This window comes from Danio rerio, chromosome 7 (genome assembly GCF_049306965.1).
Source record: "Danio rerio strain Tuebingen ecotype United States chromosome 7, GRCz12tu, whole genome shotgun sequence".
NCBI classification, from domain to species: Eukaryota; Metazoa; Chordata; class Actinopteri; order Cypriniformes; family Danionidae; genus Danio; species Danio rerio.
In genome coordinates, this window is record NC_133182.1 from 59,921,630 (window position 1) to 59,939,364 (window position 17,735).

The 17,735-nt window shown below is 34.7% G+C and overlaps 3 protein-coding genes across 5 annotated transcripts in view; 1 reads left to right on the forward strand and 2 right to left on the reverse strand.

Annotated features, from left to right (window-relative positions):
- The window catches only part of LOC110439952 (transmembrane protein 236-like), a 766,382-nt gene that overhangs the window by 594,421 nt on the left and 154,226 nt on the right, over nucleotides 1-17,735 (reverse strand). The window lies entirely within an intron of this gene.
- mrpl15 (mitochondrial ribosomal protein L15) lies at nucleotides 1,734-7,689 on the reverse strand. 2 transcript variants are annotated; one of them, XR_012382375.1, is made up of 5 exons: nucleotides 7,524-7,689; nucleotides 5,998-6,155; nucleotides 5,743-5,908; nucleotides 4,874-5,613; nucleotides 1,734-4,752 (listed from the first exon to the last, which is right to left on the reverse strand). XR_012382375.1 is itself a non-coding variant. In NM_001003435.1 (5 exon segments), coding segments are annotated over 5 exon segments (891 nt in total). In that variant the 5' UTR covers nucleotides 7,629-7,648; the 3' UTR covers nucleotides 1,734-1,828.
- lypla1 (lysophospholipase 1) lies at nucleotides 8,155-16,229 on the forward strand (the record flags this gene model as incomplete). The annotated part of the gene is given in 8 exon segments (NM_001017616.1): nucleotides 8,155-8,300; nucleotides 8,423-8,454; nucleotides 8,559-8,624; nucleotides 10,109-10,156; nucleotides 10,254-10,324; nucleotides 10,414-10,487; nucleotides 13,381-13,554; nucleotides 16,016-16,229. Coding segments are annotated over 8 exon segments (591 nt in total). The 5' UTR covers nucleotides 8,155-8,231.

Below are 17,735 nucleotides of genomic sequence, written 5' to 3' on the forward strand. Positions count from 1 at the left end.
GAAAAAGGCAATGAAAAATAATACATACAGTGTGGGAGAATTATATGGATACACCTTAATAAAACGGGAATGGTTGGTGATTTTAACATCCTGTTTGTGGCACATTAGTATAAGTGAGGGGGCTTGTAAATAACTCATAAAAAAATAAAGTTATGTTAAAACCAAACACAAGTGTTATTAAGGTGTGTCCATATAAATGGCCCACCCTGTATTATACTTTTAGTGTATTTGTGGTTGTTAAGAGACAGCATAATCTATCTCTAATACACACAGTTAAAACCCCAATTATAGGCCCCTGTGAAATTTGTACTTTTTTCAAACATTGAAAGAAAATGTGAACAGTTACATAAACCTAACATTTTTTAAATAATTAATAAATTTGTCTTTGCCATGAAAGAACACAGTATGTTACAAGCTATTTACTAACTTGTTTGCATGACACAACTATTTTCCTAAAATGCCATTTAAAGGCTTAACTGGTTAATTAGGTTAACTAGGCAAGTTATGGTAATTAGGCAAGTCATTTGATAACAGTCAAACAGTCGTTGGTTCTGCAGCCAATGAAAAAAAGAGGCCAATAATCCAGTTTTTTGCTTTAAGCAGCTTAGCAGTTTTTATTTTAATTTTAATTCAGCCAAATTAAAATGTTTATAATTATGATGTATAATAATTAATAACATTTGCTCAAGAAAAAAATATCACATTAAATTTTGTGAAAAATGTCCTCTCCAATAAACATCACAAAAAATGAAAAAAGAGAGAAAAAAAAAACTGGAGGGATGTACATTTTACTATAAATATTTTTAACGCGGTCTCCTAATCAGTCCACGCAAAAAACAATATACTAAAGGTAAATGTTGTCACTGTATTTGATGGAACTCAATATCCACCTCTTTCGAAAGCCATACAAACATTATAAAGAACTATAGATAATTGTAATAAAGAAAAATTCTAATACATTAACCACAAATTCATAGTTATAACCTAATAAAAGCATTCGAGCATTATAAAGACAATATATAGAGCATTATACAGGCCATGTGTACACACACACACGTCAGAATTATTAAAATTCATTTTCTTTTCGGCTCAGTCCTTTTATTAATTTGGGGTCGCCACAGCAGAATGAACCGCCAACTTATCCAGCAAGTTTTTACGCAGCGGGAGCCCTTCCAGCCGCAAGCTATCTCTGGGAAACCTCCACAAACACTCATTCACACTCATACACTACGGACAATTTAGCCTACCCAATTCACCTGTACCGCATGTTTTTGGACTGTGGGGGAAAACGGAGCACCCAGAGGAAACCCACGCAAATGCAGGGAGAACTTGCAAAGTCCACACAGAAATGCCAACTGACCCAACCGAGGTTCGAACCAGCGACCATCTTGCTGTAAGGCGACAGCACTACCTACTGTGCCACTGCATCGCCCATTTCAAAGTGACATTTTAACTTTTATTCTACCAAACTTTAAGAAATAATTTTTTACAGAAGTAAACACTGTAAAAATTCCCCTGGTCAATTAAACATTACTAAATTTTTTAAAAAGATTAAAAAAAAAAAAAAAAAAAAAAAAACACAAAACCCACAAAAAAGGGTTTTTGGTTTTAGGAATTTGATGAAAAGTTTTGATCCACTTCAAATGTGTGTGTGAGTGTGTGTTCCTTACAGTTTTGTATTCATTCCTTCCAGTTATGTAATCAGTTTAAAATGAAACAGATTGAATGTGGAATGTTTTTCAGGCATTGGCTTTAATAAATTCAACCTTTACTTTATATACACAGTCATGTTACACTAGATATCCACATTGTAAATCTCTTTGAAGATTTATGAACCATAATATTGCAAAACTTTGTCATCAGTGGGTTTGAGTATTTTCTTGTCAGCCATATTAACCACCCATCCAGGTGATAACCCAAAAAAGATGTGACGAGGATTCTTTCTTTGTACCAGCATTTCAAATAGTGTATCCTTTGAGATGTCAGGTATGCTGTAACCATACTTTTTAGCCAGATCCATCCGTGCAGTTTGAATCTTATCTGGGTCTGCGAGGTAGCCACGATTATTGGCATCTGTGTAATATGGAAGAAGATCTTCACCAGGAAACAGGCGCTTGGGTATGGGTTCGCCTGACATGAAGAACGGCACTGGTTTGATGAGGATTTCTAAAACAAAACACGCATATCTTATCATCTTATTAAATCAATGCCTCTAAGAAGATGGTAACCTGCACGCTATGCAAGACTGTGCTTTTGTGGCATGGAAGTAGACTACCAAAGTCATCTTAACTGTCAAAATGGTATAGTTTTATTGTTTTTGTCTAAGCGGTTTACTAACTTCAGGACATTTCGTCACCTTGGAATTATAAGGTTCTATCTGCGTTCTGAGTGATTTTAAGGTATTGAGCTTCAGAGTTTTTGCATTCAATATAGAAAACAGTATGTGAGTAACAACTTATAAAAAACATGCCATAATGTAAATGAGTTGTCATTTAATAAGAATATGTTAATAACTCAATTTTGATAAATATGTCAGATAGAACCTTATGATTCTAAGGTGACGAATTGTGCTAGATTAGTTCAGTTGCAACTCACAAGCATCACACTGCACAGTCACCTCAAGTGCTATATAAAACAGTTGTGTAAAGTAACTAATTACAAATACTCAAGTTACTGTAATTGAGTAGTTTTTCTCAGAAATTGTAATTTACCAAGTTGTTTTAAAAATACTTTTATTTGTGTACTTTTACTTTTCCTTGAGTAGATTTTTAGTGCAGTATATGTACTTTTACTCAACTACATTCCTTCAACCTGCAGTCATGACTTCCTGTCCAATCAAATCACACATAGAAGGTCATCATAATGCATCATAATGAACTACTTCAAGACATGTGCACTTTACATTGCAGCAAACTGTTTGGAAGCATTAAAAGAGTCCAAGAAGATGTTCAAAATCTTAACACGCATTGACCCAGAGACTGTTTAGATGAGGGATGCCCAAACAAAGACCTGGAGGGCGGATGTCCAGCAGATTTTAGATCCAACTTGCCTCAACACACCTCCACAGATGTTTCTAGAAAGCCTAGTATGAAATTGAATAGCTAGCCCAGGTGCGTCTAACTGGGATTGGAACTAAACTTTGCAGGACACCGGCCTCCGAGGACAGAGTATGGGCACCCCTGGTTTAGATGCATGTCACTGATGAGAAGATGATGGATATTTACTGTATGATGACCGAAATAGCCTTAAACTCCCAGCAGACACAAGACGTCAAGATGCAGACACACAATGTCATTATTGGACATCAAAATAATGTTGTCCTTAGACGCTGGCTAGACATTGAATTTTGAATTTTCTGACATTGTGTGCCTGCCTAGCAATAACTAAATGCACTACACAATGTTACGTTTGCACACACACATCCACAAATTACATGTATATGCATCAACTTTTGACAGCATAATACTCATGAGTACTTTTAAAAGGGCTACTTTTTACTCCTACTTTGATTAATATTTACAACAGGTACTTTTATTCTACTCACACTACATTTTTAGGCAAGTAATGGTACTTTTACTTAAATATGCTTTTTCAAAACTCTTTCCCCCACTGTATATAAATGATTAAATGGCGCTACTTTAAATTAGCTTAAATTAAATGGTGTGAAAAGAGTCGGGATGCAACAATTCTAGATATTGGTTGTATGATTATAGTCTGAAGAATAATCACAATTTCAAGGTTTCATGATTATTATGCATTCATTCATTTCAAAACACTACTAGTTTAGAAAATAACACATAACCAAACATAATTTGACTTAAAACTAAGTGAAAAAATGATTTTGACATTTAAACATAAGTAATAATTTTACACTACAAATTACAATTAATAAAAGTAAACAAAAAATAAAATTATAAATAAATAAAAAATAAGAACTAATTAATAATAGTATTCGTCTAATGTTAATCTAAGCTTTTAGCTAAGTATTTCCCTTTAAAAGAGAACAAATGTAGTCAAAGGCTGCTAAACCTCTGTTTGAAAGGCACGTTTGATCAACTAAATTCTAAAATGGTTTAGTATTTTTCATTTTTATTTATTTTTTCTCTTTGGAGTAGAAATGTGTAAATTCCATACAGAGTATGAAGCTGACTGGTCAGTTTTTGTCATGTGACTCGGTGTGCTCTCGCTATATTCATTTAACTAGGTGCAATTGGAAAGTGTAAGCATTTCGTGCCACATGCAAGTCACTCCCAGCATGTCACAAGAAAAGAAATAAGAACTTGTCTACGCAAAAGATGTCATATGTACAGTAAATGGCCGTTAGTTAACAGCCGCAGCCATAGTTAATCCAGTGTTTGTGTTTTAGACTATGTTCACACTGCGAGGTTTAGTGCTGAAATCTGATTATTCCCAGATCTGATTTTTCTTGCATAGCTTTTTTTTCTTTCTGACCATCGGTGTAGTAAACTCATCAAGGGTTAATGAGCAGCCGCAAAATGAACTGTAAAGGCGGAGTTGGTTTATCTCTGTTTGCAGAGTTATTAGACAACAGGTCCATGCAGAAGGGAAGTTTGCGTGTTAGAGCACCTGCCTGTTTTTTTCTCTTGGAGAGAAAGTTCATCCTAAAATGAAAATTTGCGCACATATCGTTTTTTATTCGGATTAGAAAAACAATAATAACAAATCGCCAAACTACACGATTAGCAAAATAATTGATAGTTGCTGCCCTAAATGTGTGCAAATGTGGGGATACTGTGGCTGTCGACTAAAAGAATAAAACATTGAAAAGTTGCACAAAAGGGAGCTGATAATAACAAAATTATATAAACATATACGTCAATACGGTAATAAGACCTGTGATTGGCATTGTAGCCATATTTTGAAATCATATATACTGAAATCATAAGTAGAGTAAAGCCTGATTTATACTTCTGCGTCAGGTGACCGGCGTAACCCACGGCGCAGGCAACGCGCGTGGCTGTGCATTTATACTTCTGCGCGCTCTCTCTGTCGGTCTGCATTAACCCTTCCGAAACGCTAGTTGGCATTGAGGTGTAAATGTTCCTCTGTGTCGAGTTTCTTCACTACTCTTTTGCATTTCCTGAACACTTCCGGGATGTACAAGTGGCTCAAACTCGCTCATTTTGAGGCAGGAACCGGCGGACGTGCAACAACTTTAACTATGAGGTAAACACAAAACAAAACTTTCCATCCGGAGCTCCTTCACGGTACTCCACACTTGTAAACAATCACTCGCGCGCTGTCGCGCTATTCGCCCGGCTCTGCCCCGCCCAGACTCGTCATCGCTACCAAGCCGACCAATCACAGAGCTTACGCTACGCGTCGCTGCGACGTGTAGTTACATTTTTTGAGAGGTGCACGTCAGTGACGGCGATGGCCACGGCGAAGGGCTATGCGTCAGCGCCGTAGCATACGCCGGTGTTTGACGCAGAAGTATAAATCAGCCTTAAGAGTGTAAGTATACTAACGGAGGCTCCGTGGATCGTAGTAGCTGGTTGTGATAACACCCCCATTTCGCTCAACTGCAGCGATGGCTTTCTCCGAGGCAGCCTGGACCTCCAGGTTTACTTTTGCACAAAATATATCAGCACCCTGCAAAAACAGACACATACATGATGGCTTCAGTGAAATCTCCCATGAATTATATTATAAGTCGAATTCAAATCTGTTAGGATTCAAAAACAACAACATTAAAAAAAGAAGAATTAATCAAATACACACCTCATCAACAAGCTGAACGCCATAGTCTCGTTTTTGAGGCTGGATCTCAACTCCTCGTCCATTGACAAGCTGAGTTAAATCGATGGGTTGACTGGGGTCAATGTGACCCAAATCTATTAAGTACTGAAGTCTGCGCAGGGATAATGGGGGATACTGTGGCTGTCGACTAAAAGAATAAAACATTGAAAAGTTGCACAAAAGGGAGCTGATAATAACAAAATTATATAAACATATACGTCAATACGGTAATAAGACCTGTGATTGTCATTGTAGCCATATTTTGGGATGACAAGATAGAATGGAGTCTGTCCACCCTCAAAGCCCAGTCGCGGTCGATTACAACGCTGTCTTTCACCTTTATGTCCCCATCCACTTCTGTTGCCTCCATGCATTCCACGGCCTCTGCGCTTTTCCTGTAAAGTGATATGCAGAATATTAGTCTAGTAATAATGTGTACTCTTGCTCTTTACACCTATTTTTTTACATTTCTAAAATCCAGTTATTTTAGGCATATAAAAATAGTAAATTATTGCATGATTCAGCAAATTAAATTTGCAAAGGAAAATTTTCCTGAACATTTTTATAGTGGAAGTCTCTCACACTCACAGAAATAAGCTTTCTTCAGCAATGCAAAACTATCTGGATACAGTTTTCTGCTTTATTAATAAACTAGCATTTGTTAATAGAAGACTATGTTTATGTGCAAAACATAATCAGGCTATTTTGCTCCAAATGCAGCCAAGGATTGAACTGAGGTAAAATGTAATTTAATGTGTATTTATATAGCGCATTTATTGTGTATAGCCATACACCCAAAGCGCTTCACAATCATGAGGGGGTCTCTCCACACCACCACCAGTGTGCAGCATCCAATTGGATGATGCGACGGCTGCCACAGGACAACGGCGCCAGTGCGCTCACCACACACCAGCTATTGGTGGAATGGAGAGACAGTGATAGAGCCAATTCGGTGGTAGGGGATGATTGGGAGGCCATGATCGTATGGGCCAATAGAGGAACTTTGGCCAGGACACCGGGGTTACACCCCTGCTCTTTCACGAGAAGTACCATGGGATTTTTAATGACCACAGAGAGTCAGGACCTCGGTTTAACGTCTCATTCGAAAGACTTAAGAGGTAAAGTGTAGGGTCTACAATGACATGTAATATACAGATTAATTAATGTACTGTTATGCACTGTTAAGCACAACGCATATTTGTAACTGTAAACCATTAAAAAAGCTAATAAACAAACTTATCTCTATGAAAGGTCCCTATATTGTTTACCACAATACTTTAAATATTCTGAAATCTGAAAGATTTGTCTGTCAATCACCTGAAAACATTAGCAACATTTAATTGACTTTAAACAGTGTTGTACTTTAATAGTCATTGTCTACTACTATGATTTCCATATTTATAATTTGGAAAAAAAACACTTTACTGAGATAATATTAAGTATTATAAATATAAATTATATTAAAGCCTGAATGCGAGATTATAAAAAACATTACCCCAATTTTGACATTAATGATGCCTTTAGAATCTTTTAGAGTCTAACACTGTGACCAACACACAAAATAACTTGCATTGTAAACACATACATAAAACTTAATGTAAGAAGCATTCGTTTTCCAACAACAGGTTCTTATCTACAAACATCTACTCATAAATTTCACACTATATAACCATATACTACAATTGATCATGCTCATGCTCTTTAGCTCGGCAGCTAAACCGCTAATTCCTTACATTAAAACATTTAACATAAAATAGACTTACTAATGTTTTTGCACCCGGGTTTGGTCGAAGGTTTGCCAGTGTAATGCGAGGCAAATTCTTTACTATTTCTATCGTTTTCCCCCCTGGTTTCTTTATTAAAGACATTTTAGAGCCACAGAAATGCTAGTCAAGGGCAGCTGACATCGGGAGACCCACGTGGTACACCAAACCGGAAACACTAGTGGAGAAAGGGAAAAAAAGACATACGAGACCAAAATCATGAAAAAAACTATTGATATAAACGCACGAATATATAGTAAATAAATAATACCGCGCCTGTATAAGTTGATGTGATCGTACTTTTTATAATTGATAATGTTTAAAAATAAAAGGATCAACAAAAGTAGAGACATTTCAGTATTGCTGTAATACTTTTGTTTAATTGTTACTATTTTCAATAATATATGCATAATGAACGTTTGGATTTTAGCAAACAAACAAACAATAAATAAATGAATGAATAAATAAATAAATAAATAAATAAATAAATAAATAAATAAATAAATAAATAAATGAATAAATAAATAAATAAATAAAGAAATAAATAAATAACTGAAAATTAATGTTCCACACTCCACCCAGCAGGTGTCAGTAATGGATTTAAAAGCTGTGTGTTGACCGTCATAAAATTAAAAAGAATCGTTGATGTTAAAGCCCACTGAGCCATCGTAGCTTTTTGTCATTGAATGTAAGCCTTCGGGATTTTTTATGTGTGGTAATAACATGTCAGCGCCGTTGCCAACAATTGTGCCCGCCGCTTGTAAAGCCACGGCCGCGGTAGGTGATACCATGAGCACAAAATTACAGGCAAATGGCAACAGCCCTCTCGATTTAACCTTAAGATAGCATAGTATAATATACTTATATGAATGTTATAAGCATGTGTTTCTTTTCACCAGGTGATATTCCTACATGGACTGGGAGACACAGGGTAAAGTGTGTCATTATTTTGTGGCATGACTAAGTAAACACTTCAATGAAATTAATAATTAGCCATTACATATTTTTGACAACGTGTACACTACCTTTTTTCAGACATGGATGGGCTCAAGCTATGGCTGGTATCAGGACCCCTCATGTCAAGTACATTTGCCCCCATGCGTATGTACAAAGTTGATTTTTATACATCACTTTAATATAAACATACACATTGACATGCATGCAATATAGGTCTTTTCTATTGTGATTGTTGCCTGTGTGATTATGCCAAAAATAAAATATTTTTAAACCTTTGACATTAAGATTGTACTCATCATCCAAACAAATGGGGTTGTGTAAAACCATTTCAGATTTGAAAGTTTCTTCTAAAATGAGCATTTTTCTCAGGCTCTGTGTGTAGGTTCAGTAATTGCACTATTACGACAATTATTATTTTCTTTTCATTGCCTTTATAATGACATGCCTAATTGACATGCCTGAACATAAACATCTGAGAAAAATACTCATTTCTGGACAACATTTCACAAGGCACTTGGAGGCTTTTGCATCAGAACTCAATTTTGTACTTTGTTGCTTTTTTAGTCACTTAAATGCATGAATGCCTCTAGTTTTGGCCATTCCTTTAACAGAAATGAGCATTACCCTGGTAATTCTAGGGTCAGAGCAGAGGATATTTACTGAACTGTTGACTGGATGCGTGATGATTTTATGGCATACACAATTAAACCTGTTGATGCATATGGAGCTGTTCATTAATTTAGTTTTAAAGAAATATTAAAGGAGACAAAAAGAAAACATGATTTATTTCTTCATGTTTGCAGTTTGCATAAACAAGTACAAAAGTAACTGGTAATTGCTGTTTTAATATTTTGACTGTTTAAAATTGTTATTATAAAACTAAAATAATCTAGGAATTGGCAGTTATTTCAAACGGTCATTATTTGATTTAATAAAATAGTCTTGCTAATAATGTAAGTGCATGACTGGAATAAAGAGTCCAGTCATAGTCCTGTCATAGACTTTAGTTTTAAACCCTGCCTTTTGTTATCAGGAGTGTACTGTGTGATAGTTTCAGACATTGATATTTTGCAGTCAGAATACTCACTCACTTTCCTTCTGCTTATTCCCTGCTTTACCAGTGTTCACCACAGCTGAATGACCACACATCAATGTGTGATCTCGGGTCATTTAGTGTATAATAGGCAGATTTTATGTTTATTTATTTAGATTTTATGCTGTAACTGTTCAGTAAATTTAGCAAGTGTGTGATGCAAAGCAGTTACTTATTCAGTAATGTTAAATAGTGAAATTAAAGATATTTAATTTAATAAAAAACACAGATGCAGTTCACAATATGGTAATCAAAAAACAGCATAAAGATCACTGATTATTAAAGAAAACAGATCTTAAATGCTGTGATTTTGTAATAGAAAGTCAGTTCATCGGAAACTGTTGTGCTGGCTGTCCGAAAGTTTTTAAGTCCATGTGCATATAACCCATTATGATTCCATCTTACTGTTTTACTGCATAGTAGAAATGGCCCTCATACATTTGCATTATTTTTAACCTTCTTTCTCTTTCTACTTTTTTTCTCATTTTCTCGGTTTTTTTTTTTTTTTTTTTTTCTCTCTGTAACTGACGAACAGGCCTGTCATGCCAGTCACCCTCAACATGAACATGGCAATGCCTTCTTGGTGAGATAAACACTTGTTTGCTTATACAGCATTAACCTAAATAGCTCTTCACGTATAACATATTTAACTGATGTGAAATGTATGATGTTGCTCTTAGGTTTGACATAATTAGTCTCAATCCTAATGCACAAGAAGATGAATCTGGAATTAAAAGAGCTGCTGAAAACGGTTAAGTATAATAATAATAAGGCATTTTAGTAATACAGTATCTTCAGAATACTGAATCCAGCATTAAACCCTTTTGAAATTGTCCACAGTCAAAGCACTGATTGATCAAGAAGTTAAGAATGGTATTCCATCTCATAGGATTGTGCTTGGGGGATTCTCTCAGGTAAGACACATTTCCAGCTTTCAGTTTTAATTGGGCACTTTACCTTAAAACTTTACCTTTCAGCACCAGTTAGTTCTTAACAGTTTTGATAAAATGGTAAGCTGTAAAGCAGAATATATTATTGTAGAACATTATTAGCCTCTCTTTGAATTTTATTTCTTTTTTAAATATTTATTTCTGATAATTTTATTTTTCTTCTGGAGAAAGTCTTATTTGTTTTATTTCAGCAAGAATAAATCAGGTATTAGAAATGAGTTATTGAAACTATTATGTTTAGAAATGTGTTGAAAAACTGTATAAAAGCACGCACATCCCTCTTAACTGTGTGCTCAGCCAAAAAACGCAAAAGGTGTAAATTAAATATTCATCAAAGGCGGCAACACCAAAGCTCCAAAAATACACATTTATTAAATTAAAAAAGCTGACACAAAGCATGTAACATTTCGAGCCACATGGCTCTTCATCAGACAGTTTAGAAATGTGTTGAAAAAAATCTCTCTTTAATTTAAACAAATTAAGGGAAAAAAAAATAAACAGGGGGACTAATAATTTTGACTTCAACTGTATAAAAATTTGGTGTTTCGTAATTATTCATAAAACTGTGTGTTATGCATGACATGTTCACTATAGATCTTTTAAAAAGGTAATGATTCGCACTCATCAAGTAATTGCTTCATACTGTTTTTCTTTTTTCTTTTTACATTCTTCGGGTGATTTAAAGACACAAACGTTTCAGCACAATGCCTTCCTCAGTGTGGAAGGCATTGTGCCGAAATGTTTGTGTCTTTAAAACACCTGAAGAATGTGAAAAAAAAGAAAAACAGTACAAAGCAATTACCTGATGAGTGCGAATCATTATCTTTTTGAATAATAGCATTGACAAGATTATTGCACCAAAGAAGTTTCTTTAAAAACCGCAAGCACTATATATCTTTGACATAATGCTATTTATCTACTTTATGAGTGTAACCGGTCTTCACATCTTTAAACTCAAAGGTTAAATGGCTTACAACATCAAAAAAAGGAACCATTTTTGCCCAGACATTTTTTTATTGAATTAAACAATACATGTTCTCCTGTTAAATTCAATACATATACCTCTGTTAAAATCCTAACCTTTCAAGAGGGTGTCCGTAGGGTCTTGCGTATTAAATTCAATAATATATTGTTTTGTCTAAATTTATAAATAAATTTTATATCTTAATTTTCCTGTGTCCATGTAAAGCTACCCAATAAGGCCAACACACATCCAATCACTAATGATTCATTGCAATACAACATTTAACAAACTCTATTCATAACTAATATTATAGTAGTTAATTGAATGGATTTAAATTAAAACCAATATGGTTTATCTTCATTGCAGTAACATATGTTGAAAAGTTCTCAGTGTATTTATAGACCATATAGGCTGAGGACACTGACCCGGATAGACTGTTGTGCATACATTTAGTTTAATATAGTTTATTTTTTTATTTTTTTTATGAGTATGTATACAAATAGGATTTGCTTGTTCAACACATTGCTAAAATATGTTTGTTTAAAAATAACTATTTAGAATATTATTGATGGTCTTAAAAAGCCTGTGTTAGGCATGCCACATTTCAAACAGATTTTCAAAACAAAATTTGAAACCATTGCTTGTCCATTGCTTGATACTGTAGACGAAACCAATTATCTTCATTCTGTTGTGAACTTTGTGCTGTGATTTAATTTTGAATATATATATATATATATATATATATATATATATATATATATATATATATATATATATATATATATATATATATATATATATATATATTAATAATAAAATAAATTGAGCTTTTTATTATTTTATCACAATTTATTAACCAATATGGCAATTGTTTTGAAGAAAATGTTTGTGAAACCACCAAGATTGCAAATAATTGTAGGCTTTCCTAAAGGGTAACCATAATCCTCTCTGTCTTATTCTGGAGCTGGAAATGATTGACTACACATAATTATTTAATTTCTTCTCATATATATGGTAAAAGGGTGGAGCCCTCTCTCTCTTCACTGCTTTGACGACTCATCAGAAGCTGGGTGGTGTAATTGCCCTCAGCTGTTGGTTACCTCTTCGCAATTCCTTATCAAAGGTCAGTTATTCATGTCAATTGTTAAAGAAAATAGTTTGAATTTAAATCAATTTAAAGTATTTTCTTGTGTTGTGGAAACCACTTAAAATACAAAAAGATATTTTGTTCATATTATTATGATATATAATCCCACTTTATATTAGGTGGAATTAACTAATAGTATGTACACTGATATTAATTATCTGTTACAATGTACTTATTGTGTAAATACAAGTTTTTACATTGTAATAATGATTTGTCAAATATCTGCATGTAATTACCTCTGTAATTGCATTTGTAACTACACTGTTGACCACCCCTTACACCTTATTCCACTTTTAAACCTACCCATACCAACAAACTTGTCCCTAACCCTACCCTTATCCCATCCCCCCAGATGTGTTCTGTAGTACATTATGAACACAGTAAGTAAATTGTATTTATTTTTTATGCAAGTACTTAGTAATTTTCCACCTAATGTAAATACCATATTTAAAGCCACAGTACAGCCTTTCTAATATTGTGTCAAAAGATGCTCTCACCGTATGGATGAATTTGGTCTTCAGCCTCAACATTTGGTCATATAAAACCTCCTCAAAAACTTGAAGTGGTTCACCGCAATCCCATATCTGTTTTGTACTGAAACAATAGCCTCAAGGCGATTTTTAGATTAAAAAAAAAATACGTTTTTAGATAAACATTCTTTTAATAATGTATCTCAGTACAAGAGTGTGATTGCTAATTAATGTTGACATTGTTTTCCCCATTTGTCTGCTTTCTGTCTCTTGTAGTCAGTGATAAGCAAAAATAAAGATATATCGGTGCTGCAGTGCCATGGTGAAGCAGATCCTTTGGTTCCTCTTATTTTTGGTCAACTCACTGTAGAGAAACTCAAAAGCATGCTGAAACCCTCCAATGTGACTTTCAAAACATATTCTGGGATGACCCACAGTGCATGTCCTGAGGTTTGCTTGTTTATTATTCACAATACATTAGCTCTGTTACAAAACAAGTTGGGTCACCTCACTATCTGCTCACTTGTATCTTTTAATGCTGTTTCAAATCTTTATTGAAACTCAATGACAACGTCTACTCTAATTTGGATCAATTTGAACACATTTTCATAACTTTTAAATCGTTTCAATCATATCATCATCAAACACTTTAAGCCACATTATTTTACTGGAGTTTATAACATTTAATGTTTACCAATGCTGTCCAAATGGAGTGCATCAAAAAACTGCTGTAGCTGAATTGTTCACATAACTGAAAAGGCATCATTGTTTTTTGAAAGCCATTCACACTGCGACTTGAAAACTTTGTTTTTTATCTTTATCCACTTTGGAATTGACTTTCTGACTCAAAAAGATTTTCATTGCCTAAAAATGCTTTCTCCGTGTGGAAGGAGCCCTAAAATAAAAAGCATATTCTGCATATTTAAACTAAAATGTGTTAGTGTGAACAAGTGCTATAACAGTATTTATCAGTGGACAGTTGACTAACAGCAAGAAATCCAAAATTTCCCATGAATGTGTAATAGCTATAGGAAGTTCAGATAATTTTCCAGAAAAATAGCCATATTCTATTGTTTATCTGGATCTTTTGTCAAACAAAAAGTGCTTATTATGCTTTGAATGTCAAAATACACAGTCAAAGATAAATGTGGAAGGCAAGCATTGACTTCAGGTATTATATTTTGCTGTATATCTTTCACCCCCTACTGGGTTGATCACTAACAACAGCAGTAAAACTAGGGTCCTAGAAATGTGACCCTAAAAACATGATCAGGCTCTCCAGCTATGCAGGAGCATATTAACAGGGGAAAGGCCATGATTAGTTCACCGTTCAAGTCTTTTGGTTTCTGAGTCGTTTGTTAATCTGTGACCACATTATAGTAAGCTCAGTGAGGTCTAATATTTGAAGATGATTTTCATGCATATTTTGACATGTTGAATCAGGGACAGTTTTTACATCTGTTCAGTGTTCAGTAATGAAGATTTCCTATGGCAGTTTCTTCTTCATGGCATATTTGGAGTTTCCACTCATGACTGCAACTGACCACCAACTTTGAAACTGACTACAGTGCTGTGTTCCAATGATAAGATATCCACAATAGCCCTAACATGTCTTGAGTCCTTGGAAAAGTTTTAAGATTTTTATTTATCACATGAAGGACAAATGAAGTCAATTGATTAGTTTAGCTCTGTCACATTAAGTGAAAAAAAAACTGAACAAAAACCACTGATTAATAAAGAAACTAAGCCAGAAAAAAAATGAATAAATGAATATGCACATAATAAAATAATAACATATTAACAACAGAGGTGTTTTTACAGAGAATTTGGAACCATTTAATAGTTTGTTCATCCAGTCCTGCTGTCAATGACGTATAAAGTGACTAAAAACTCAAACTTTATCCCATCATGTGATGGCAAATAAGTCACAAATGACTCAAATCCAACAAAAGACTCATAAAAAAAAAAAAAAAAACTGATTTCCTCCCCAGGTGTGCAATGAACGAATCACTCAGGAGGACTAATCATTCCAGAGTTACTTTAAAAATACCTTTGAAATGAAGGGATCTATTAAGGACCATTCATAAAGCTTACCTTTGAGGGCGTACTCACACTATGTACAGTTGCCTTGAACCGGGCCAAAGCACGCTTGTCCACTCTCCCGTCTCCCCTGACAGCCTGCACTCACATTACATTCGGGCCTGTGCACGCTTACGTCATCACTGCTGCACTGTTCAGTAAGCGCTTTCACTTCAGCACAGTGGAGATTGCTTTAGTTATATCGTTTAAGTCATTTGATATGCAGTGACACGCAGTCAAATTATTTGCCGATCAGATCATCCACTTTTGACGCTCATAAACAACGCTGCAGGAATTAGGAGTTTTGCTGAAGGTGCAGCTGTCGTGCAGTGAGGGGTTTGTGTCTTTAATAATCTACGACAGTTTGCGTTCATTGAACAGTAAGAATGAATTATAAATCCATATCAAACAGTCCCTTAAAAGTCACGTCTCGCTTTCAATTTTGGGCTAAGGCACGTTTTGCACTTACACTCAAGTGTACCGCGGCAAAGCCCAAGTGAACCGCGCTCTGGCCTACCTCTTCCAACCGGGCCAGGGCTGACCAAGGAAACCGTGCCTGAGCCCGATTCAGAGCACCCACACTTCTCAAACAATCCGGGAAACGAGCCTGGGCACCGTTCGGATAGCATAGTGTGAGAAGCCCTGAGATACAGTCGGACAGGTTCCAAGGAATGGGTGAATTTCTGATGCTTCATCTAACCGTTTTCAAGGATAGTGTCAATAAAATATCTCCTAGGTGGCTCATATGTTTTGGAACAGAGCAATCAAAGGGTAGTACATAATGGATCATAAAAATAGAGTTTCGAATGAATCTCTCCTCTTTTTCTTACAGGAAATGATGGACATCAAGCAATTTATTGAGAAGCAGCTACCTCCAATAAATTCGTAATGTATATTGTTATTGGCTGTTCAAACAAGGTACTTGTAGCAAATAAGTACTTTTAAAAAGAGTTGTTGTGAAATAATCTATTTTAAATATATACTTGAGTGTGAGCTGAATGTAACATTTTGGACATTTTGTATGTTATTAAATGCAGTTTAATGAAGGCTTAAAAGAACACTCGGGGCTCATTTTACAAGTCTCCAAGAGTTAAGAAGTCCGCTTGAGAATTTTTAAAATCCATTTAGTCAATTTCTTTTTTCAAAGGGTCTCTTTTAGCTTAACTTAGCAGATTGCTTTCAGGGGGCACTTCATGTGCAAGACATGAGAGACATGAGAGATGCACTGCATACAATGCATTTTTTGGTTAACAAGCAGGAGTCAGAGTTGCGTACTCCTGACTTTCAGTAATTTCATCTTAACATTAAGAATTCTGTTGGTATATATATATATATATATATATATATATATATATATATATATATATATATATATATATATATATAATTTATTTATTTATTTATTATTAGTATATTATTATCTTTATAAGTTTCACCTTACAAGTACTATGTTGGATCCACATTTGCCTTTAGAACTGCCTTAAATCTTTGAGACATAGATTCAAGCAGAATCTCCTATTCCGGCACAATTCAAAAGGGCCCCACTGGAATTGAATTCTGGTGACTTAAAGATGCTTTCTTGCTTGTAATCAGTGGTTATTTGAGTTACTGTTGCCTAGTCAGACTATTCTACTCTGACAACTGGCATCAAGTAATTTTTGCTCACAGAATATTTTCTTTATTTCTGACAAATTTCTGTAAATGCTATAAATAACTTTATGAACATTTCTGTTAACCCTGTAAGACATGACATATGAAAAAAAATTGTCAGAAAATTCAAATTTTCTGGATCTGGGATGTTTATTAAACCATTAAGTAAAAAAAAAATGCCATATCAATTTTTTATATTTATTTTGTATCACATTTGATACATCAGGCATTAGTGCAACTTTTTGCTCAAAACAATGATAATTTCAATTACAAAAAAAACAACTTTGCCCGTAACTTTTTGACAAAAAAGAACATTTCAGGCAGTTTATCTCTTTTTTTTTTTTTTGTTTTTTTTTTTGTTACAATAAGCATTTTACAGTGTTTTATTATTTCACTTTGTGGTAGCCGTACTAGTAGTTTCACTTCTTGTTCAGGCAAAGATGCACTTTACGTTTACACAGTACAGAGGAGTGTAGAGTCATTGCTGGTGCACTGTTTTTATCTCTGTCAGGTTTCTCCATGTTGGAAAATGATCAGGATCATGCCTTCTAACATTAAAAAGCACACCGCAGCTTGACCTTTTATGTGGTGCATGTTCATGTACATGCCTAGGACTTCCTTAATCTCTTTGGCATCTGTGTTTATAGACTTGCCATTGAATATATTGTGCAGGTTTATTTGTTCTCCAGTGTCCTGTAGTGGCAAACTATTTCAATACTGTACTTACTGTATACAGAGTCCATAATAATACATGGCAATTAAAGTGCCATAGAGCAGTTAGGGGAAGATGAGGAGAGATGGAGTCCTTAGGCCATGCATAATGATGATTGTCATTCAGACAGCAGTGATGAGGAAGATTATCAAGAAAAAAGTTTAAGTCCAGACAAGAAGATGAGGTCCCA